We start from the raw sequence: 24,173 nt of genomic DNA on the forward strand, positions 1-24,173 counted from the left end.
AGCACGTGGGTTTTGTGTTTTTTTTTAATCGAAAAGTTAAAATGTTAAATTTGAAACTCCTACTTTTTCAACCATCATAGCATTTTAGTATCGAGCATTTTTTTCCAATTGTTAAAAAATTGCATAAAATTCTATTCATGTTATGCCATAGTTAAATCAGTTCACTAATTTAAATGCTAACGGTAGGTGTTTTCTGTGTTTGCTAATTCTTGATAATGCTATGAATATAGGCTTTGGACAGCTTAGAGTAGCAATTTTCCTATACCATAGGTTATTAACCTGTATTCTCATCTATAAAATGGGAAAGTGCCTACCCAAAGAAGTAATGTGTGATAATGTATAGGAAGTGTTTAATCCGGGCCTGACTGGTACATAGAACTATTCTCTTTCTGTTAAATACTTCCCTTAGGCTGAATTTCCAGGGTCAAGGCAGGAGCCTACTCATGGCTGGTAATACTTATAACCGTATCTCTTTTCCCAAAAGGTATGGTACCTGTTGGTCATGCTAAGCACGTGCTTTTCACACCAAATCCTGAGGACTGTAGGTGTTTCTCCATTCTTATGATAATGGTGGGTTTACTTCATTGACTTGCTGTTGAAGACTGATTTTGGCCTGCCTTGTAGTCTTTCCCTTGGCACAAAACTTGATAAATTCTGCTACTCCTATTCTCAGGACAAACTCTCCAAGGAGAGGTGGAACTTTGTCATATATGGCAGTGCTCCATAATCATAGAGAAAAAAGGATCAAACACACCTCTGCTGGGTACCCTGTGGCTGCCATGGATCCTCTTCTGCCCTTCCAACCTCTGATACCGTGATATCCTGTGTACCCTTTTAATCACTGCACCTAGATTTCAGCTTCTGTTTTATATAAACATTTAAAGCCACAGGAGAACCATCTGTTCTAAAGGATAAGTACTGATATTCTGCACATTAACTGACAACATTTTAATGGACATCTTTTCAAATATTCATCAGCTATAGAATTTTCACAAGTTTTAGAATGTGCTAGAAAACAAATCAAACCCAAAACCTTATATGAGAAGTTGCCCAAACCTAATCATAAGCAGCAACAACTTCAATGTCAAAACTATTCTGGCCTCTGCGTGAATGCCACTTCATTTTTCAGTCTCAAATTTATTACTACACTATGGCAGATAACCTTTTGTGAGGCTCAGAATTGGGACTATTAAGCAGCCATTTACATTATAGTAAATGGCCATATTACCATAAAGTCCTTACATTCTAGGCATTCCCTATGTATATGTGTATATTTTGTATATATAAAGGTCATTTAATCTTTGCAGCAACCCTCTGAGGTAAGCATACTGTTATCCCCATTCTACAGATGAGTGAATGGAGTCTCAGGTTAAGTAACTTGCCCAAGGTCACACAGCTGATAAGTGGTAGGGCCAAGATACAGTCCCAGGTATTTGGGTTTCAAGAGCCTGTGTTCTTAACCATTCTGCAATGCTGCTGCCTCTCACTGATAAGTGTCGTACATACAAAAACGTTACCCAAATGCCTGCAAGCAAAAGGCAGTCCTTGCCCTCCAAGAGCTTCTAGTTTAGTGGAAATGACAGATGAGAAACCATTGGTGAATATTATCTGTTAAGAGTTGTGATAAAGTAGTACCAATTCAGGCCAGGAAGGTATCATTAAGATGACTTCTTAACTGAGCAAGAAAGGAGAACAAGAGTTAACCAGTGGGAGAAGACGAAGAGTCGTCCAGATAAAGGAAATAGCATGTGAAAAGGCAAAGGCCAAAAAACCCAGCCTTTTCTACAAGTTGTTCCATGTAGCTTGAGAATTAGGGGGCAGAATGGAAGAGGGGAGGTGCTGAGCTAGAGAGGAGGGTCCAATCCTGGAAGGCTTATTTGCCACACTAATGGTCTGTATTTTATCCGTGGGCAGTGAGTAAATCTAACAGTGGTCAAGAGAAAAGGCTGGTGGAAAGTAAGACGTGAGGAGATGAAAATTACTGCAAAAGTCCAGGTAGAAGAGAAAGAGGGCCTAACCTAAGAGAGTGGTAATGAAGAGCAGGGGTTAGAACCAAGACATACCATGTTAGGAAATGAACATGACTGAGGAAGAGGGAGAGGATGTTGCCATGGGTGGCAGGGTAGATGGTCTTCATCCCCCAAAATGAATTCATGAAAAACATAGACTGGGAACTGTACAGAGCAGGAGGATGAGAAGCTCAACCAAGGTCCTTGTGGACATCCAAGTGTAGCTATCTGCTAAGGTTTTGCATATATCCCTCTGATGCTCATGGGGAAGATTTGGATGTGGCAATTATGAAGGGATGTGTGCAGTCAAGCCGTGGATTAAAGGGTAGAGGGATGCTGGCATAAGAGGAAAAATTAGCAAAAGAAACAGAAGTGTTCAGAGGCAGGGAGCCAGAAGAGACTATAGTTGACAAGAATGAAAAGAATTTCAAGAATCATTTATGGCAGGGTGGATGAGTAGGAGGACTGGCCAAGTTTGTACCCTGCTTCCTTTTTCCAGTTACATGATCTTGGGCAAATTGTTCAACCTTGAGTCTCAGTTTCCCAATCTGTAATTCAGGAATGACTATTTCCTACCCTTGGGGGACTGTTGTGAGGGTAAGGTAAATAGTAAATAAAAAGAAAATAGCTAAATAAATAACATAAAACAATATAAAGCATTTAACAGAACTTCTGGTTAACATTACTATAATATCCCTTTTTATGGCATCAAATGCTGCAGAGGTAGATGTTGGATTAGGTTGTTTGCATTTGTTCCATAATCATTTAGTTGACTGAATCACACACTGGTTTGTTTTAAAACACTTATGGACAAAGTCAAGAAAGACAGTTTCTGACCTTTGGCAGCTCCATGTGATCAGGAAGATGATGTCAGGGTGTGTAAGGAGGGAGGAGCCACTTAAGATGGGGCTTAAGGGAAGAGAAGGACCTTACTCTTAGAAGGAACTGGTGGATGAGGATAGAGATAGGGTCTGGGTTAGGGGAGGTGAGAATGGGTGACACTTCTGTTGTGTCCACCAAGAACCCCACCTCTGTGTCTGCCCAAAAAGGTCCAGATGCTACACCTTTGTGGAAGCACATTCTAATGATATGGGCTCCCAATAGGACATGCACTGAGGCAGAGGTGCAGGGAGGGACGTGTGTGTAAATGTCCACAATTAGAGGGGGAGTGTCCATTCACTCACCCCACAGGCCTAGTGACTGGCACAGCACATCCCTCTTCAAAAACTCACAGGTGTTAGAATACCAAAAAAAGCCCTCTTGCCCTCATCTATCTTTGCCTCATTTTTATAATTTTCTACAAATTTCCTCTTTGTATGCTGCCTGAAATACTTTTTGGAACTGGTGGGTATAAATAAGTGAGGTGGGAAAAGAAAAAAGAGAAAATTATGCTCTATTTATTCTTTTATTGGGTTGGGGGGGCTTATTTTTAAGTGATATCACTTGAATCTGGTTTGGCTTTGGTAATAAATGTTCTTATTTATTAAGTATAGTTTTTCAAGTAAGGAAAATAAGACTCAGGTTAACTCAATTGTCTAAGGTCACACTACAAATAGTTTGGATAGGAATTCAGTTCGATTCAAGTCCTCTGAAAGTACAATAAGCTTCTTAATCTCTTTGAGCCTGTTTCTGTTCTGGTTATCTACTGGCCATTTAACACATTTTAAAGCTCAGTAGCTTAAAACAGTAATCATTTTATTATCTCTCTTGGTGCTGGGGTTATACTGGGATCAGCTAGGTAATTCTTACTCAGTTCTCATGAGGCTGCAGTCACACGGTGGATGAGGCTGGAGACATCCGGAAGGTTTACTCACTCGGGTCTGACAAGTGATTACAGGTAGTCAGCTGGAACATCTATCTTACACGTGGCTTCTCCATATAGCCTTGGTTTCTTCACAGCATTAACTGCCCAGGAACATGAGCAGGTCTGCTATAGAGCTGGGCTCTGGCCTTATGGACATCAGGGCAAGATTGTGGGTTTAGGGACTGAAGGGATGTGTTTCACTCAGGACTCTTCTGGGGGAAGGGGGGCACCTCCTGTGGACTAAGCCTCTTCCTTTCCCTGGATTTAAGCCTTTTGTTCTGACTAAGCTAGGCCAACACCCAGCCCAGTTCTAAGGGGTTATTTCTCACTCCAGGTCTCAGCTTGGCCATGAGGATGTGGCCCATTTTACAAAACCCCCAGCCCTTCCCCTGCTAATGCACAGGGTTCCTGGCAGGCTGTTGTATGGAGACTAAGCATTAGTTAGTTGCCCAGTGGGTATCTCAAAGGGGGCAGAAATATTTTTCCAGATCACACCAAGAGGCCATGGCCAAGGACTGACCAGAGCTTGAGAATGCTGAGACCCAAAGTCACACACTAGGGCTCCAGGCTAATGATGACAGGTAGGAGGGCAGCCCAGTGAAAGAGGCATGAGACAACAAAGACTTTCCCCAGGTTTCTAAACCCGAGGGTGCCCTGAGCACTGTTCAAAACCCAGGCTTCAATCCTCCACCAAAACCTGGAGCCAAAGTCCAAGGAGAAGCTTTGGCGGAGACCATGATGTAGAATAATTGGTTTGAAACTGGAAACTTCAAATAAGGATTCCAGTAGGCTATAATGGGATTAAATTACCTATGTTGGGAGGAAGGCTGCTCAGAAGAGGGGATGAGTAGTTCTTGAAGAGAAGTAGGTCTGGGGGCTTCACAGGTGGCTATGATGAGTGGCTATTTCCCAGGTGAAGAAAGTAAGAGACAGAAGAGTCTGTGCCAGGGCTAGAATAACATATGTTTCTGGAAGCCTGCCTTCCTACAGCCCCACACCGGTAAGACCAGACTTAAAGTGACCCCATTTGTACCACCCAATTGACTGGGATCTGAGTGGGTACTTGTAACTTACGGGTGGTTCAAAAGTATCTCCTGTGTTAGCTAACTCTCTCTTGGGAACCTCAATGTGGGAAAACTGATCAATTTGTTGTGGGGACTGAAGGGGAAAGGTAGTGAGGTTAGGGGAATACGATGGGCCATGTGTAAACTGAAGGAGCAGAAGTGGGAACTAGCCCAGCCAATTGCTAGAGTGAGAACAGAGCAATGATCTAGAGATAGATGGTACTGGTACAGATACGCCACACGCTCCTGATGCAGACTTACTGCTTGAAGTGACCAGAGTGGGATGCAGTTCCTTGCCATCAAAAGTTCCTACAAATATAAAGGGCTAGCATGTTTTGTATGCGTGAGGTGTGTTTTTGTATGGGTTAGGAAAGAAGTGGCAACAGAGACAGTAGAGGCTAGAGCAAGCAGGATCATGTCCCCTACATTCAAGAACTGGGACTTTGTCCTAAAGATGAAGAATCAGTCAGTAAAGAGATTTTATGTAGACAAGAGACATGTTTCCAAGCACATGTGGCAGCCGGCAGTTGATGGGAAATAAGGCAGAGTTGAGAAGCTGGAGTTTGGGAGGCTGGTAGGGGGACAAAAAAAGTGAAAACCACAGTATCTTTAAACCAGGATAGCAGAGAAGATGGAAAAGATAGTAAGATTTTAGAATCATTTTTGACCTGACTTAGGGAAAGCTGAGGGAAGAATGAGGCCTCGGCCTAACACTGGGAAACTGAGTAGTCACCAATGCCCTCACATCTGCCTGGCGCTTTAAGTAAGCAAGGTGCTCTCAAGGTCACTGGCACATCAAACTTTTCCCAACAACCCAACTTGCCTCTTTTACTCTCATTTTAGCTGAAAACCTAAGAGCTGGATGGATCAGTGTTCTGAATCTTAGAAAATGTTCTCTGGCAGGGAGGAGAAAAGGGGACGAGAACAGAAGGGTACAACAGATTGGCTTCCTGGTTGGACAGGAGGGGCAGGATACCATCATAAGAAAATACAAACCATCCCATCTCAGAGCAGGGTGGGATCCAATCTCTTTATTGTCAGGGTTGCTTCCCTGTGGCCTCCCCTCTCCAAACCTACAGAAAATCCCACACCTAGGCGTGTCTTGGGATAGGAGGCAGAATGTGAGGAAATCTCTGTGCTCTGCCCTCTGGCCCAGGCAGTACAGACAAGGAGGTGCATGGGGAAGGGAAAGGTGGATAGTTCCACCTGGAGAAGATGTGGCATTGTCTGGGATGCATGGTGGGGAAGAGGTGCCTGCTGCCAGCTCTCCTCTGGTACCCGTTGAGGGGGTGGCATCCAGGGGTGGGTGCCCAGCTTGAGGCCTGGGACAATGCACACCCTTCTCCTCCCGGTGGCCATCGCTTCTGTTGGGCTGAGAAAGAGGGAGACAAAGAAAAGACTAAGACTGAGAGGAAGAGATACTCATATTCTTGCTAACAGGCAGCAAAGAAGAAAGGGGGAGGAATGGTGTTTGCAGACAGATATTTGCTTGAGTTTTGAGAATGCCTCATAATTTTCTGGCCATGTAACCTTGGGCAAGTCTTTCCCCCTCCCTAAGCCCCACTTCCTCATACCATATCTGTGAAATGGCTTAACAAGGTAAAACTTAGCCTTTTGTTTTGTAAAACAAATCATGAAGCACCAAGAGAAAAGACTGCATATGCAGAACTTCCTAAACTTAACTGCTCTGGAAAGCCTTGCTTCCAGAGCATCCTACAGTAAGAATGTTTCATGTTTCAAGACGCCTCCCCAGGCCCATCTTACTCTGAACATGGCTCCAAAGAAATGAGTCAGAGATTAGGCAGAGCTAGATATTGCCTGGTTCTTCTCTAGTGCAGGGCAGAGTTGGGTGGTCAATAGTGGCCAGAGAGTGGGCTTTAAAGCCACACACTCTGGGTTCAAATCTAGGCTTCACCAATTAATAACCTGGCATCTTGGGCAATACTTGACATTTCCCTACACCTTTCGAGTGTCTCACTTTCCATATCTCTTATATACTGGCACAATCACAATCTTGCAGGGTTGCTGAAGATTAAATCAGATAAAGCAGGTACAGCTTCTGCCATTTTCTCCCCATGATAGGTCAAGTCCAAACTCCTAAGTCTGGCTAGAAAACCCTTCACAATCAGCCCTCTTATGATGGGCAGATTCCTCTCCTCTCCCCACTATGTAGAGCTGGAAATGCAGTTATAGGAGGCTCATGGCTGTTTCGTACACATCAAGGACTGTCATGTCTCTGTGTTTCCACTATTCCCTTGATGTGGAATGCTTCTCTCTCACAATCATAAGCAAGCTCAGCTACACATTACCTTTTCCACCACAACCCTCCCATTCCCTGAACTTCCCTGTTGTGATCCTACTCACATTGGGGTGGTAATGGTTTAGAACAGAGACAGGCAACACGGCTGTGTGCTGAGGGCTCCTGCTGGGTGGCCTGACAAGCATGCTTATGACTCTTGCTCCCTCAGCCGTCTAGCCCCAACTACAAAGGGGTGTGGTAGGATGGAGGGCCTTTGTTCCTGGCCAAGGTACTACTCTACAAGGTCTGCTTCATGATGCTTCTTGCCCAACCCTAGAAAAAGGCATAACCTCCTAGAGATCAGGACTTCACTGCTTTCCCACCCCATGCCCATCAGGACTCCATACCTGCTTACTGCAAGGCCCCATCCTCTGCATCTGTGTCCTGGCTGTGCTCCTGATAGGGAAGAGGCAATAGAGACTGCACATCACTTACTCCAAGTTCTGAGTTCTGCCCTGGGCCAGTTGTCCAGAAGGACCCTAGGACCCAGAGGATTAACTGAAGGATACAATCAGAAAGGGTATGGAGGCAGCTAAGAGGATTATTATACCAGTCTAAACAAGACTGGTTTAGCATTTTAACAGGGTGTCTAAGGGCCCCTCAGGAAAAATGACCAATCAAAAGTGTTCTGGAGGTAGTGGGGGCAGATTTCTGACACAGAAAGACTTTTTTGGATTGGAACATACTATATATCTTGTAGAATGGGGAAGCTCCCCATCTTTGGGATGTCTGGGCCTTTATTAGGGCCTTAATAGAGAATATTCTGCCCAAGAAGGTAAGATGAAGTATCAGGCTAGGCTCAAAGAAGATGAGACAAGCTTGGTATGTGGAGGATTTCTGGTCTGTTGTGGACATAAACTTATCTGTCCTCATGCTGGAACCCAGCAGTGAAGGAAAAAAAAAAATCCAAGACCCAGAAGAAATTTGGGCTCAAATCATGGCTCAGCCCTTATTACTAGGGAGGCCTTAAGTAAGAGCCTCAAAACCTAAGTCTCTGTTTCCTCAAAGGGAAAAATGTGGGAACAATAACACCTTATAGAGCACAGGGCTGTTGTTAAGGTTAAACGAAGTACTGAAATGTGGTGTACAGGGCCTGGTACTCAATGAGTGTTCATTCAATACATGAACAGCAAGTACACAACAGATACTTTATAGAAGCTCGTCTACTGCCTCACTCAATGTATTAAGCTCCCTGTGAAATGCTTTCCCAGCTTCAGCCTGAATAATTCCAGTAAGAGTGGGAGCTCACTCCCTTATAATGTAATCTATTTCATGCATGTATGTGGAGGGGATACTTATTTACCAGTGTTTTCCTAAGGCAATCCTGTTCTCTAGAGCTCTGCAGACCATGTCTGCTCCCGCAAGCCCCTGACTCTTCTGTTCCCCAATCCATGATGAGAATAGGATCCAGCATAGCTCCTGAGCTCAAGCAGAGGTGTGCCCACTCCTGAGAGGGACTTCTAAGTGGCAATTGAAATAGGCAACTTCTTCCTGTTGATTCCTTTCTCTTCCCCAGAAGACTAGAACCCCTGGGAAGGAAGAAGCTCACAACTCAGAGATTTCCCCATCCCCTGCTGTCCTCCTGCAACTAAGAGTGCAAAGCCAAGTCCCAGGCCCTCCCAGCCATGCCCTGGGCTAAGCTCTCACCAGTTCTTCCTCACTATGTGTCAGCAGCCCTTCCTCATCTCCATCATCTCGAGCTTGTGCTTCTCCCTGCGGCGTGCCTGCCTCAGAAGCTATGTCCTCTTGGGGGCCCGGTGGCCGACTGCTGGTGCCACTAGTGCCACTGCCACCGCCAGTGCCAGTGCCACTGCCACTGTCACCCTTTTTCTTGCCATCTTGAAGGGAGAAAAGGGAAACATGGGTAAATTCATCCTGGGGCAATTGCCCAGAGGAGCACCTTAGAGGAAGCTAGGCACAATGAATGGGTCCAGGTCTGCAGGGCTCCTGGGATTGGGGGCCACCCCAGTTCCTTTCTTCCCCATGCACTGTCCTCCCCACACTCTACCCTGTATCTCTAGTCATTGAGCTGAGTTAAGAACCTCAAGGTCTGACCTGGGTTGGCCTTTTGCTCCTCAGCGATCTGTTCCAAGCGGCCCAGCAGGGCATCGATGTTGGACTTGATCTGCGTCAGCTCTGTCTTGATGGTCTGCAGTTCACTGCTCTTTACTAGGAGTGGAAGGGGGACAGGGCTGTCACTTGGGGGCTGGGAGTTGGACACTAAAACAAGATCCCAGCCCCATTTTGTTAACTAGAAAGGCATGCCAGTGGCAGGAACTGTCCTTGTCTACTGTTCTAGCCAGGGGAAAAGCTGGAGCTGCCTAGGGCTCTCCCCCAACACTCTCTGCAGGCTTTCCTTACAGTGACCAACATAAATCTCCGAACCTGGACATCTTCTCCTCGGATCTCTCAACTCTGAAATGGACAGGAGGTGGACAAAAATGCAGGTGTGTGCTGTGCACATTTGTGCACTTTGAACAAGTGTATGTGTCTTTGCTTGTGCTCAGGGTTGTCTTTAAAGGTGTATTAATGTGGGTCATTTGCAATCAGATTTCTGGGGTGCTCAACAGTGTACATGCTGACTGTAGTATGTGTACACCAGTGAATATGAAGTAGTGGGCCTCTATAAATCTGCCCTTGCCCTTAATGGAAAAAAAGACAACACCATCTCCTCATTGGGCTCCATATCACAGCACTGGACTCTCTGTGCCCAATCCAAGTCCTGCCTTCACAAATGTTAAGACTTTTTCTCTTAGAAAAGCATGAAAATACTCACTTGATTGTGTTATAGCTGCAGAACTGTGGGAGATTTGTTCCTTTATCTATTTTCCAATGTAAAAACAATGCAATTCTATTATTTTGCTAATGGTAAAATAAAAATTATCTTCTTCAAAAAAGATACAGTCACTCACACTTGATCTTGGCTGAGCCAGTGGTGATGGCTGTGGAGCGGGCAAAGAGCTTCACAGGTATGGTTGTTTTGACACGCCGGACCAACGGGACTGTGACCCGAGGTCGCTTCACAGGGACTGCCCTGGGTACTGGCACTGGTGACAGGCGGCCCCGATAGTCAAAGAGCCTAGAAGGACAAATGGATCAGAGGTTGCAACATGGTCTGTGGCCACCAGGAGACACTGTGACTGCAGCCCAACCTGAAAATTGCTGACAGAGGATTGGATGCCCAGCACTGCACACCTGTGCCTGCTCCCAACAGGCCATGGGGTGAAGAAGAAGGGCTTTCTGGACCCTGATGGCTGTTGGGGTCCTTAATACATCCATCCACCTCCCCTACAAGTCAAAATAGGGTAGGGGTGATAGTGGTTATGGCTTCATTCAACAGCCCCAGAAGGAGCCTTCCCTAGATACACACAGACCTGCAAATATTACAGGACCCTGCTCTGCAGTCAGCTGCTACCCAATCTCTGACCAAAGCAGCATGAATCCCCAGCTGTCAGAGTGAAGCCAATCCCTAAGCCTACCTGAGCTTTTTTCCTTCTACCCATGAGGACTGCCTAAAGGGTAGAGCATGAGAGAACATGATTAAACACTTTCACTTTCAGTAAAAGGCTAGGTGCTGAGACAGTCATCTTAGGGGCCCATGACCTCAAGAGGCATGAGAATGGAGCCCAATTCCCTTTCCTCATTCTAGTTCAGAGATGGAGGCCAGAAAGAAATGAGCATGTAAATCAGACTCCAGGGCTCCTAGACTATAAGGTGTCCCTCAATGCCATCATACCCAGCCCTTTCAAGAAGGGCTTCTGTCCTTGCTGCCCCAAAGTGACTGGGTTGGCTGAGTAGGAACTTCTCTACCATGTCTGCTTCTACCACCCTTCTGCAGAGAACAGTGACCTCAGATACCCGGTAAAACAGTAGCATCAGAGGGAATCTTTTGGGGCCACTTTCCTGATGACAGCCAGAAACCCACCACCACTGGGCAATTTGTTGCCCCAGTCTTTGGCATTTCTTTGTGTTCAGGAGCCCCTGTCTGAGGGAGGTGATGGCTGGAGATTGAGTCTCTAATGGACCCAGTCCTAGACCCTGCATTTCTGCCTCCAAGGGGAGAGGGCAGCCCTGGCCTTGGTCAGAATCACTGAACCACAGAATCCCAGAGCTGGAGGCACCCAGAGAGAGCACTTGGCAGAAGCCCATTTTACAGACTGAGAAGATCTGCCCAAAGTCATATAATCCGTTCAGTGGTAAAGATGGGATTAGCAGCTACATCTTCTAAGTTCCAGACTACAGCACTTATCCATTATACCACACTATCTCTTGAAACTATTCACAGGTGAGAAAATCGAGGCTCTGTTCTTCCTGGGACAGCCTGGTTTGAGCCACGCTGAAGTGGGGGAGTTAGGAAGGAGAGGTTTGGGTCAGTCTCCACTGTGATCCACACTCAACAATGTTTCTGGTGCCACTGGAGTGGGAGTCAATATCCTCAAGGTAGTCTTGGGGCTAGAGGGTAGGCCACAGCCTACAGGGACAAATGCAGACCTCCAAATGGAGGCTGCTGGCCTCTTGACTATAAATATGAAGGCAAAGAGGCTCAGACTGAGCTCTAGGGTTAGTTACAGATAGCTCAGAGGTGAGATGACTGAAAAGCTAAAGTGCAAAGGCTCAAACCTCCTGAAACTGGTCCTGTGCCTTGTTTTGTATTTTATTAGTTACATTTACATGTCCCTTGGCTGTATAGTACCCTCAAATCTCACCCGAGGACCACAGTAGGAAGGGCAGTCAGAGTGGGAGACTTGTGGTGTGGTGGTTGCTCTGGTCTAGGTACTAGCAGAACTGGACCTTAGTCACTTTGGCTTAGTCCCTCTGCCACCTATTTCTTGAGTAATCTTGGGCAAAGGCCTGTCCATACCTCCAAGATGTATTCCCCATTTGGAGAACTGAATGGGCTTCACCAGCAATCTCTCGGGACCCTTCCAGCTTGGCTCTTTCATGCCTAGGCTCACCCTTCCCCTGCTCATTTGTCAAAGAAATCGTCCTGGTAGTAATTATAGTTAAAGCTGTAGCCACTAGGGAAACAAAGGAGAGAGAGGCCAGGGCTTAGGAACTCTCCACAGGCCCTCATCTCTCAATGCTTGCCCAAGTACAAAAGCTCAGCATACCATCACCACCAAGGTTCACTCCTTCTGTGGCAAGAGAGACCAATCTCACTTAGACAGACAGAGTACCTACCTGTATATGGCAGAGGCTGCTCTCTTTAGTCCCTTGGGTCTGTTGGGCTTGGGCTCTCCAGCCATGTTGATGTCTGTGTGGAGAGAGGAGGAACAGAATCAGAATGCTAGCATAACAGCCGTGTCCCATACACTTAACATCCTCATGTACACATGTAACAATTTACATGCTTACATATACACATGGAGTTAACTCATACCATATACACTGAAATGACCAAAGGTCTTTATACATTTAGACTTTAAACATTAGACTCATACCCAGACACCACGTGGATATGCTTGTTACATATTCATAACATTCAGAGACATACATGTATGTTCATAAACATACATACACACAAACACCATGCACATCACACACATATGCATTCTCAAGTATACTCATGTAATAACACAAATCAGTTACACAGAATTAATGTCTAGACACACCCTCACACACAATTCAAATATCCAGGTAAGAAAGAGATACACACAAATAACATAGATACTTTAAAGTACACTCTGACTAGGCTCCAACATCACACATGTAACTACCCATATGCAAATGAACCAATGCAAATATCTTTATGCCTAGCATAATGCTAAGGACATGATAGAAACTCAATAAATGTCTGGTAAATGAACATATCCATATATGCTTACATACAAGTATATTCTCACACACACTACAAGCATACATGCAAAGGTAAATGTCCACATATTCTCTATGTGCTCAGTCACATCCATATACCATACATTCAGGAATATATGTATAGATATCTATGCTGGTTTGAAAGGAAGTATGCCCCCTAAGAAAAGCCATGTTTTAATATAAATCCCATTTCATAAAGGTAGAATAATCTCTATTCAATAGTGTATGTTTGAAACTGTAATGAGATTATCTCCCTGGATGATGTGATTTAGTCAAGAGAGGTTGTTAAACTGGATTAGGGGGTGACATGTCTCCACCCATTTGAGTGGGTCTTGATTAGTTTCTGAAGTCCTATAAAAGGAGAATGAGAGATTCAGAGAGAGCAACACTACGAAGCAGAGCATCCACCAGCCAGCGACCTTTGGAGATGAAGAAGGAAAACGCCTCCCGGGGAGCTTCATGAAACAGTAAGCCAGGAGAGAAAGCTAGCAGATGACGCCTTGCTTGCCATGTGCCCTTCCAGCCGAGAGAGAAGCCCTGATGGTGTTCGCCATCCATGTGCCTTCTCACTTGAGAGAGAAACCCTGAACTTCATCGGCCTTCTTGAACCAAGGTATCTTTCCCTGGATGCCTCTGTTTGGACATTTCTATAGACTTGTTTTAATTGGGGCATTTTCTTGGCCTTAGAACTGTAAACTCATTAAATTCCCCTTTTAAAAGCTGTCCATTTCTGGTATATTGGATTCCAGCAGCTAGCAAACTAGAACAATACCCCTTTTCAAACATACATATATACACAAAAGTATGTCCAGACACACCAAACACTGTACACAAGGAACGACCACCAGCATGATCATAATCACCTGTATGCAATCCTTATGCTCCCAGCCACTTCTCCCAGCCCTCAAAAAGAGTTCTAATCTAAGTCATTAGTAACCCAGGAGGCTATGCTAGTTTACTGTTTTCTCAGGGGAATTTGCATTTTAACTAAAATCGTAATGCTCTTCATTAGGAGCCACTGAGGAAGCTAAGCAAGGGATTGTCAAAAGCATTTTCCAAGGGGCTTATAAAATTCTCCCCTTCAGGTATCAATTTTATTTAACTACTTCACTTAAGACAAAAATAATTTTACCTAGTTAAGTTAAAAAATCTCAGAGCAGCACTAGTTTATACGGGAAAATGGGGAAAGGGGGGGCAAAAATGGGAGCTGTAAAATGAAGGACTGCAGCTACTCTGAAGAACACAGGAACAAGCTGTGGAGAGATACTTACCCAGGGTCTGCCCGGCCAGCACCCGCCCATTCTCTCCCAACACAGCTGCCCGGGCATGGCGCTCATTGGCATATTGGACAAAGGCATAGCCCTTGTGCACAGAGCAGCCGGCCACACGGCCATACTTGGAGAAGATGGTCTCCACATCTGACTTCTTCACCACAGCTGTGTTGAGGTTTCCGATGAAGACCCGAGAGTTGATGGACTTAGGGTCATTCTTGTTGGTTACGTTGCTTGTCTGGATCTTCAAGGACATGGTGGCCACCTGGACAGAGAAAAGCACTGTAAGACTGTGCCCCAGGTTGGGTTAGGGCAGGCCATGGCCTACCTCCTGACTAAACTGGATGGCTTTTTGCCTTCCTATAGCACCTAGCCTCCCTCATTTGTTTTCTTGTTATGTAACCAAGAGTTGCCCTTTACTGACTGAGGACTTCATTCCAGGTTCTTTATATGTTCCTTCATTTGATACTCACATGGTAAGTAGAGCTACCGCATTTTACAAGTGAGAAACCTCACATTCAGAAAGATCACAATGCTAGTAAATGACAAGACTCGGATTTGAACCCTAATCTGCTTGTCTCCAATCATTTTAAACCCAACCCCTCCTTCTTTTATGCTTATCTCAAATGTTAACCCCATTTAGGATTTGAATTTGAAGATCTTCTAGAGCTGCTTTTATTCTAAGCATCAATCTAGAACCATGACAAAGATGCCCCATGGTAACTGCCAATTAGTACTTGATCTACACTAATACAGAATATTAAATTATTTCAGTCTAATCCAAACATGGACTTAACTATGACTATCTTTACAGGACCAACCATTTTGAAACAGGTGTGCTAAACCTCAATGAGCATTCACTGTGGGCTAAAAATAGCACACATTAAATAATCCTAAGACCCTATGAAACGAGTACTATTATTATTCACATAATACCAGAAACTGAGACTCCAACAAGTTCATTAACTTGCCAGCAATGGGCCTTCAACCCAAGTCAGTCTGCCACTAAAGCCTATTTCTCTCAACTTCAACAGTCTGTTTACTAGACCTAAACCAATTTAAATATTACAGTAAGCAAGCATATTATCAGGGAGTTTTTGCAGGGACTTGTTTTTAATAAATAATTTTTTTAGAGTTATCCTTTTTAATACTTTCTCATTCTAGAGATCATACTATATCTACTATTTGATCTCTACCCTGTGGCAAAGGGCTGTACAAATCTCTACCTCCTCCCAGTACAGGTCACACATGGGCACAGGTTGGAGAAGGAAAGGGGGAGAGGAGGTTAAATCTCAGTAAGAAAGGCTTGAAGTCAGGCCATGCCATTTATACTTCCAAGTCCAGTCTTCTGCTCCTTCGCATGGGTTGGTACAACTTCCTTTTACAGCATTCCCATCTCAAAGCTCCATCCTAGAGCCATTTCAAGAAGGTGCTAGGCACCCCAAGAAACATGTATAAAACTCTCATCAGCCTAAGCTAACTATAAATACCAGTATATACAACTAACATTTCCAGGCAGAAAGGAAATTTTTTCAGTGAATTAGAGAAGTGGGAGTATAAAACTGAGAATATATGTATCTTTTGCTCTAGAAATTAAGAGACCATTTTCAACCAAATTTTCCAAGTCCAGGAGCTGGCACAGTCTGGCCAACAGGTGGCACTGTTTGCAAAGAAACTATAGGCTGGAGCTGAGATTCCACCTCTACAATTTGGGGTTGAGGTCAATCTAGGGGATTCCCCTTGAGGGACCAGCACAGAAACTGACCTCAGTTTTCAACCTCTGGCCTGTGGCATTTCCAGCCTCCCACCAGCATATTCACCTAAACATAAAGCATTTGTTTTGTTTTCTTCCTTTCTGTGTGTGGACATGCCTGGTCTGGTAGATCCCGGAGAGTACAACACAGACTCTATCCTTGGTTTCAGCCCTCTCAGGAACAGCTTTCGCTCTCATACCAGCATCTACCAAGACTTAAGAGACTCAGAGCACTTCACTGGTTGGATTTCTTCTTTGTCTTGCTTGTGTTATTTCATCTAGTGGACCCAAGGGCCCAGCAGAATCTAGACTTGGTTTCTCTCAGAAGCAGTGTCTTTTGGCCTTAAAACAGCATCTACATGGACATAAAGAGCCAATGTACTTCTTTCTCTTTCTTTCTCTCTCTCATTCACTCTTTCTTTGTTTTAAAATTTATGGGTATGGTGGATCCCTGAGGGATAAACAGGGACCCTGCCTAACTTTTGGCCTCAGAAGCAGTACCTTTTGGCATCCCACCAGCACATGACAGGAGACTTAAAGATGGTGTACTTCATTCTTTCTTTCCTTTGTAGGGGGTTTTGTCTGTTAGTATTATCTCTCCCCTTTCTTGTCTTTTCTTTTTTCTTGTTCTTTGTCTAGTGGATTGTATAGTGACAGAACTAGATTTCCAGAGCATCTATAATATAATACTCAGAATGGGAGGGGAAAAGGGAGGAGGGGGAGAGGGCAAAGGAGGAGGGAGGGGGAGAAGAGGAGAAGGAAACATAACAAGGAGACAGGAAACATGGCAGTCTGAGGAAAAAGACAATCTTGACAGAAAATATTCCAGAAGAAGCACAGTCTCTGGAATTACTAATCAAAGATCTTTTAAAACTCTCATAAATAAGAACAATGAAAGAAACAAAAGCATAAACAAAGAACTAAAGGAAATCAGGAAAAAATATATGAACAAAATGAGAATTTCAATATAATGAAATGGAACCTGAAAGAAGAGCCTAATGGAAATTCTGGGACACAGACATTTAATAACTGAAGTGAAAAATCCAACAGAGGGTCCAAGAGCATATTAGAGAAAGAAGAAGGATTAGTGAACTCAAAGGCAAAGCAACTGAAAGTGTCCAAGTTGAGAAGAAAAAAAAGGACAAAAAACAATGAACAGAGCCTGAGGAATCTGTGGGGCCTATCAAGCCCACAGACTATACATACATCATAGCTATTCCAAAATAAGAAAGGAGAGATAGAGGGCAATAAAAAATATTTAAAGAAATAATGGCAGAAAATTTCCCTGATCTGATGACTGCGATGAATTACAAATCCAAAGGTTTAACGAATGTCAAGCAGGATGAAACCAAAAAGATATACGTGGAAACATATTATAATCAAATTGTCCAAAGCCAAGGAAAAAGACAGCATAAATGGAGTGACATGCCACATATAAGGGATCCTTAAAAAGATTAACATCCAATCTCTGAAAAGAAACCATGGAGGCACAAGGCAGGGGGAGGATATATTTAAAATGCTGAAGGGAAAAAAAAACAAGACCTGTTACCCAAGAATAATATACCCAGCAAAGTCTTCCTTCAAAAATGTGGAAGAAATTGAGACATTTCCAGACAAACAAAAATTGAGGGAGTTCATTACCACTAGACCTGCCCTACAGGAAATGCTCAAGGGAGTCCTCCATGTTAAATGGAAAGGTCACTAAAGACTATCTTGATGCTGCAATGAAGAAATAAAGATCTCTGGGGTAAGTAACAATATGATTAAATATATACGCCAGTGTTAACTAATTTTTCATTTGTAACACTGTCCTTCACCACACCTCTCATAAGCCTTAAAAATTCAAATGCATAAAGATTTAATTTGTGACAAGGAACAGAGGGATATAGGTATTTTTTATGTGTAGGCTACTGAATTCAAGTTGGAATCAAAACAAACTAGATTTAGTATGTGAAAAATAATCCCTATGGTAACTATGAACAAAGTTATCTACACAAAAGGACCCAGGAATGAGCCTGGCCTTGGCATCATGGGATCAACAATGCTATCCTCACCAAAAGGGAAAATAAGTATAAAAAATAAGGTTATTGGTGGCTGAGAGAGTTAAAATAGAGTGGAAAGGCTACTCGAGGTCACTCTTACGCAAGCTTCAGTTAGATATTGCTACCTATCATAACCTGCCAACCCCCCATCAAAACCATTCCTGTCATTCCTAAAGAACACCTAGGGCAATATATAAGATTCTGCAAAGGTTCCATGCACTAGGTAACTTTCCAGAAGCCTACAACCTCCAGATGGGTCCCTGGACCAGCTAAGTCCTGAAACCTAGATGGGCCAGCCTCTCCAGAACATCAGCTAGATCCATCTCCCTACCCCATATTACTGACAGCCCCTTCCAACATGAAAAAGTTAGACTGGCCATATCCCAAATACCCCTAAAGAAGGGGAGAAAGATCAAAGGTGATGGTGGAGTTATACAGAGAAGGTAGGGTTTAACAAATGAGTATGATTACTCAATCATTATATTCATATTTCTAGAGCAGCTAGAAGTAAAAACCTAAAATTGTGGAAATGTAACCCATACCAAACTCTAAATCTGTTTCACAACTAATTTGCGTGCTTCTGAACTCTATTCCTTTTTGTATATATGTTATTTTTCACAAAAAGAAAAAGGTGATGATAGAAAACACATATTCTGTGCCTGCCTGTGCAAAACAATAATAATAAATAAACATATATATATTCTATATTAGCTAGGGTTCTCTAGAGAAACGGAATCAGCAGGAAATATCCATAGATATAAAATTTATAAAAGTGTCACATATTACTGGGGAAATGTAGAGTCCAAAATCCGTAGGATAGGTTGTGAAGCTGACGACTCCAGTAAAGGGTCTGGATGAAATCCACAAGAGAAGCTGGCCAGCCAAAGCAGGAAGAGAAACTGTCTCTTCTGAATCCTCCTTAAAAGCCTTCCAGTGATTAGATTTAAGTGTCATTCATTGCAGAAGATACTCCCCTTGGCTGATTACAAATGCAATCAGCTGTGGATGCAGCCATTGTGATCATGATTTAATTCTATGAAATGTCCCCATAGCAACAGACAGACCAGCACTTGCCCAATCAGAAAAACAGGTACCACCTAGCCAAGCTGACATATGAACCTGACCATGACATATTCCTTCTAGCCTCCAATGTTCTGGAGCAGCAGATAAGAATTCTACCACAGAACTACTCTTGCACCCCCAAGTCTAGGGTTCTTTTCTCCATTTTTCGTATTAGGCCAGGGTGAAACAGATCCCCAGCACAGTGAGGAGCCGGGAGAGGGGTGTCTAAAATACGGTATATTTGAGAAAACTGGGAACTGGTTCCTGAGTAAAGCATCTTCATATTTACCTGCTAGAGGAACGATTGTTGCATGAAAGCTGGGCCTTTAAGCTAATTAAAACCACCAGGGACACAGGCTTTAAAATGCAATTTATAGCTCAAAGGGATGGGCTCTCTTCTCCAGGCTAAAAAGGCCAGAGGAAATTTGGCAAAAGAAATTGTTTTTCCCAATTGAAACATTTGAGATGGAAACTACATCTTGGAACACAGGAGCCAAACCTGAACAAGTAGAAAAGTGACAGAGCTTTGCAAACATAGAAAAGCTCCACAAACACCTCCATCCTTGAATTTTGGGTGAATAAGAACCCAAGAGGGCCGTCACAGAAAGAAAAGCCCCTAATTACTTAGGGCCAGTGACATGCCAGAGACTTTAACTCACCTATTTTAAACCTCACAACAACTCAGTAAGAAGGTATTTGAGATAGGAAAACTGAGGTGAAAAGAAGCAAAGTAGCTAGTTAATAGATCAAAGCCAGAATTGAAATCCAGACGTGTTTGACTCCAAAAACCTATGCATAGAGATGCTTTGTGTACCGATTCCCATGGGGAGAATATGTTACCCTGAGCCAGCCACACCCTTTAACTGGTCCTCCTTCCTACAACAGTTATTGGCATCTCCACAGGAATTTCACAAACAAAGTCATTTATCCCCTTTATCCTAACATTGTTAGCTCCATTTGATAGATGAATAAGCTGAGAGTCAAAGTTAAGTGACTTATTTAAGGTTACACCACTAGGGAAAGCAACAGGTAGGGAGTTTAAATCCAGGATAGCTTCTTGTTTCCCTGTACCAGACTCTATGACCCAACTGACACTCTACATGCACTGTCTCAAAAAATGCCCTAAACCTCTGATTTTAATCATCTTACCCCTCATGTTCTCTCAATCTTGCCTATCAGGATCAAGTTTAGTTTTCAGTCTGACCTTTGCGACAGTCACCAGAATGCCTACTCTCTCAACTCTAAATCCTCCCAAGCCACTGGATCCCTTTCTCTTCAAATATTCATTTCAAAGGAGCTGCTGCTCTTCGTTTTAAATGTCCCTGGGTGCTGTTCAGAGTCTCGGTCTGGTTCAGTTTTGCTGAACAACTCTTGGCCTTATTCTCCAGAATGGAGAGGAAGCTCAAACCATTCTGTAGCCAGGCTTCTGTCCTTCAATAACCCTAGGGAAACATGAGTAACTTTTGAGGAGAAATAGCTTTCAATGATGGGGAGGCTATCTCTTGAGAAAGCCAAGCAATAAAGACTAATCAGTGCCCACAGCCATCTTGGTCCAGAAGCTCTTGGTTACGAGAGGGCCAGGGATGACAGAACATCTATCAATCTCATTAAACTTGCCAGGCCCCAGTTCGTTAGCACTGCCAAATCATCATTATGGCCAGACAGGAATAATTTCCCAAGAAGTGCTCTTTAGGTCCTGATTACTCCTATGAGAAACCTAGCTCCCAGCATTCTGAATACTGAGGATTTCTGTGGGGTGGAAGTATAAACCCCTTCAGGGGTTCTGGAGGGTAGGCCCTGATTCTGCTGTTCTTAGCCATGTGACCTTCACCAAGTCACATAACATATCTGAGCTTCATTATTCTTATTCTGAAAATAGAAATGATCTTTTCCCTGATTACCTTTCAGATGTGATGAATGAATACAATAGGTTAACATATGGTGCATGTGCTTTGTTTGTTGTATCCATAACATGCTGTAAAAGGAGATGAGATTATATCTATTTCTATTATTACCTAATTCTCAACCCACAATTCACTCAGTAAACATTTTCTGACTATTCTACACTGTGCTTGGGCTGTGGAGATGCTGGTAATACACACAAGAGTGTTCAAAGGCTTGTACTCTGCTATGGCTTAGCATCTTGTAACAAGCACCCCTTCAGAGCTATGGAGCTAGGGAGGTGACAATCACAGTACTGAGTTAGAGACCTACAAATGACTGTTTAAGAAGCCATCCAAGAATGAGCTGAGACTTAGTATCAAGGGATTGAGAAAACCTTGTCGACCAAAAGGGAGAAGAGGGAAATGAGACAAAGTGTCAATGGCTGAGAGATTCCAAACAGAGTCGAGAGGTTATCCTGGAGGTTATTCTTATGCATCAAGTTGATATCATCTTGGTATTCAAGATGTAATGGAGAGGCTGGAGGGAACTGCCTGAAAATGTAGAGCTGTGTTCCAGTAGCCATGTTTCTTGAGGATGACTGAATAATGATACAGCTGTCATAATGTGACTGTGATTGTGAAAACCTTGTGTCTGATGCTCCTTTTATCTACCTTGTCAACAAAGGAGTAGAACATATGGAATAAAAATAAATAATAGGGGGAACAAATGCTAAAATAAATTTAGTTTAAATGCTAGTGATCAATGAAAGCAAGGGGTAAGGGGTATGGTAGGTATAATCTTTTCTTTTTTCTTTCCTGTGTTCGTTTTATTTTTCTGAATTAATGCAATTGTTCTAAGAAATGATGAATATGCAACTAAGTGATGATATTGTGAATTACTGATCATGTATGTTGTTTTATTTTGTTTCTTTATTTTTTAATAAATTAAAAAAAAAAAAGCCATCCAAACTATTTTTGCCAAAGAAATCATCCAAAGACATGCCCATGCCTACCTATCTAATTATAACTCTAGATCTCCAAAGACACACTGAGCCAACAACAGACCAGGTGTCAATTCATAAATAAATTGTTCATTCATTATCCAGCAATGGGGAGACAGATTTTGGGCTGCTAGGCCATCTGCTTTCCTACTATGCACCAGGTAATAAACTCTTTCTCTAAAGCCCAGTGTCTCAGGAATTGGTTATTGAGCATGTTGGGCAAAAGAATCAATGGCCTTTTTGTAACAATTTGGCAGCCATCCAGGATGGCTCTGGGGCTCCAGCAGAGCAGGAAAAGCCAGGTAACTGAGCCTTTTGTGGCTGTTGGACTGAATTTTGTCTAGAGGCTCAGCAGCCAGGGTTTCTCTGTTCTGCTGGCACTCCAGAGACTTTTGGCACCTTAAAAAGCTTCAAAGAGAGAAACTGTTTCCAGTTCATGTCCAGACATGTGACTGGGTGAATGGGTCATCAGGGTAGAAATGGACTGGGCAGTAAACAGGTGGTTCAAGTCCCCTTAACCTACGCCAGGGTCATACTTCCAGAATGATCCCCTTTGCTCTGACCTGTATACCTTCTGATTTTGGGTACCATACTATACAGGGTTTGAAGCTGTGCCCTAATCCAACAATTAACTGGTATTTAATGAAACTAAGTAGGCCTGTTTAAGTGTTAGCTAGTGTGTTACCTGGTCATTGGCTCACTGTTAAATTGGTGTGATAAGTGTTTTATATCTTTTATCTTTTGTTTTTATTTATTTGTCTATTTATTGTTAATTGATGTGTTTGGTGTGTGTTCTGTACAGGGCTCAAGGCCCTGGCCTAAATTTGTTGCCTAAACGCCTAAAAAAAAAAAAAAAAAAAGAGTAATCCAACAATTAATTGCTATTCAAAGAAGTTAAGTAAATGCTAGCCAGTCTGTTACCTGGGTATAGTAAAGAGTTGATGTTTAATTGTTTATTGCTGTGTTAAGCATTTAATGCCTGTATGTTAGCTGGTGTGTTCCGTCTAGTTATTAACTAGCATGTCTCTGCATTTCTATTGGTCAAATGTTCCTAACTAGTTACTGATTACAGAAAAAAAGCCTTTGGGCTGTACTGAAAATTTAAAAGATTTTGGTTATGAGTCTATTAAAATAAAGGTTTTATTTCTGTAACATAACCTGGCCTCAATGTGATATAAAATGAAAATACTACCGTTACAGTTAAAGATGTTAGCTAGAAGAATTGTTCTGCAAAAAGGTTGAAATGGTATGAGATAATATATTCAATCTTTTATTTGCCCCTCTCAAAACTATTTCCATTTCTGTTTTTTGTGTAACTAATTTTCTATTTGTGTCTGTCTACATTTTCAATGTATGTTCTCATTTATCCAGCAACTGCTGTCATACCGAAACCCAAGGAATTCCCAATCCAGCAGAAGATAGACATGGTCTTAAAGCACATAGTGCCCTGGCCTGGAGTCCATGTCCCAGAAACAGGTGAAAGCACATGAGGTCAGAAAAGAGGCAGGTGCACCACAGAAGGTTCTGTAAGAAGAGGATGCTTAAAATGAATTCTCTTTGGGTGGTGGTGCGAAGTAGGTTGACTTGGAGAAGGAACAATGTACAAATTGTGCCCTTTTCTCATCCTTGCTCCCTACTTCCCCACTTCCTCCTGCAAGTATATGTAGGTCAGGGACAGAAGTAAAAGTGTGAAATAGGAGAACTTCTTCAGAGCACTTTCTTTCTGTTCCTTTGATAGGTGCATTATTATTCTTGTCTCAAAAGAGATCAAAAAGAGAACACACAACTTTACATCAGGCACTGTTTGGAATCTTTATAGGTGTAATTTCTCATAATCCTGATCCCATTCTAATGAGATAAGTAGCACCACCTTGACTATAAAAATAAGTATAAAAAAAAAGATTCAGAGAAAGCTTAAATAATTTTTCAAGGTCACATTAAACAGCAGAATAGGAATAAAAGAACACAAGCTGATTTTAAAGCCTGTGCTCTTCCCACTGCACTAGATTGCCCCTACTGACCTGACCCCTTCATGCCACAGGAAGATTGGTCCTGGTACTGCTGCTCATGTATACATCATGACCTGGGTATAAAACAAGAGTTCTGGACCATGTGATCATAAGGGCTCTTCCAGAATTAAAAGTGTGGTCACGATCACAACGAACACTTAT

The 24,173-nt window shown here is 43.0% G+C and overlaps 1 protein-coding gene across 14 annotated transcripts in view; it reads right to left on the reverse strand.

Annotated features, from left to right (window-relative positions):
• The window catches only part of RALY (RALY heterogeneous nuclear ribonucleoprotein), a 144,104-nt gene that overhangs the window by 8,955 nt on the left and 110,976 nt on the right, over nucleotides 1-24,173 (reverse strand). For 10 of the 14 annotated variants that reach the window (XM_077110919.1, XM_077110856.1, XM_077110949.1 and 7 more), the window contains 7 exons: nucleotides 14,262-14,526; nucleotides 12,358-12,430; nucleotides 10,089-10,255; nucleotides 9,232-9,345; nucleotides 8,824-9,014; nucleotides 7,524-7,596; nucleotides 5,881-6,249 (listed from right to left, as the gene is read on the reverse strand). In XM_077110919.1, coding sequence (XP_076967034.1) covers nucleotides 7,528-7,596; nucleotides 8,824-9,014; nucleotides 9,232-9,345; nucleotides 10,089-10,255; nucleotides 12,358-12,430; nucleotides 14,262-14,517 — 870 coding nt within the window. In that variant the 5' untranslated portion in view covers nucleotides 14,518-14,526 and the 3' untranslated portion in view covers nucleotides 5,881-6,249; nucleotides 7,524-7,527. Of the gene's footprint in view, nucleotides 1-5,880; nucleotides 6,250-7,523; nucleotides 7,597-8,823; nucleotides 9,015-9,231; nucleotides 9,346-10,088; nucleotides 10,256-12,357; nucleotides 12,431-14,261; nucleotides 14,527-16,132; nucleotides 16,156-24,173 lie in introns of those variants that run through there. The other 4 variants (XM_077110943.1, XM_077110889.1, XM_077110877.1 and 1 more) reach the window with 4 other exon arrangements.

The sequence above is a fragment of the Tamandua tetradactyla genome, chromosome 1 (genome assembly GCF_023851605.1).
Source record: "Tamandua tetradactyla isolate mTamTet1 chromosome 1, mTamTet1.pri, whole genome shotgun sequence".
In the NCBI taxonomy this organism is placed as follows: Eukaryota; Metazoa; Chordata; class Mammalia; order Pilosa; family Myrmecophagidae; genus Tamandua; species Tamandua tetradactyla.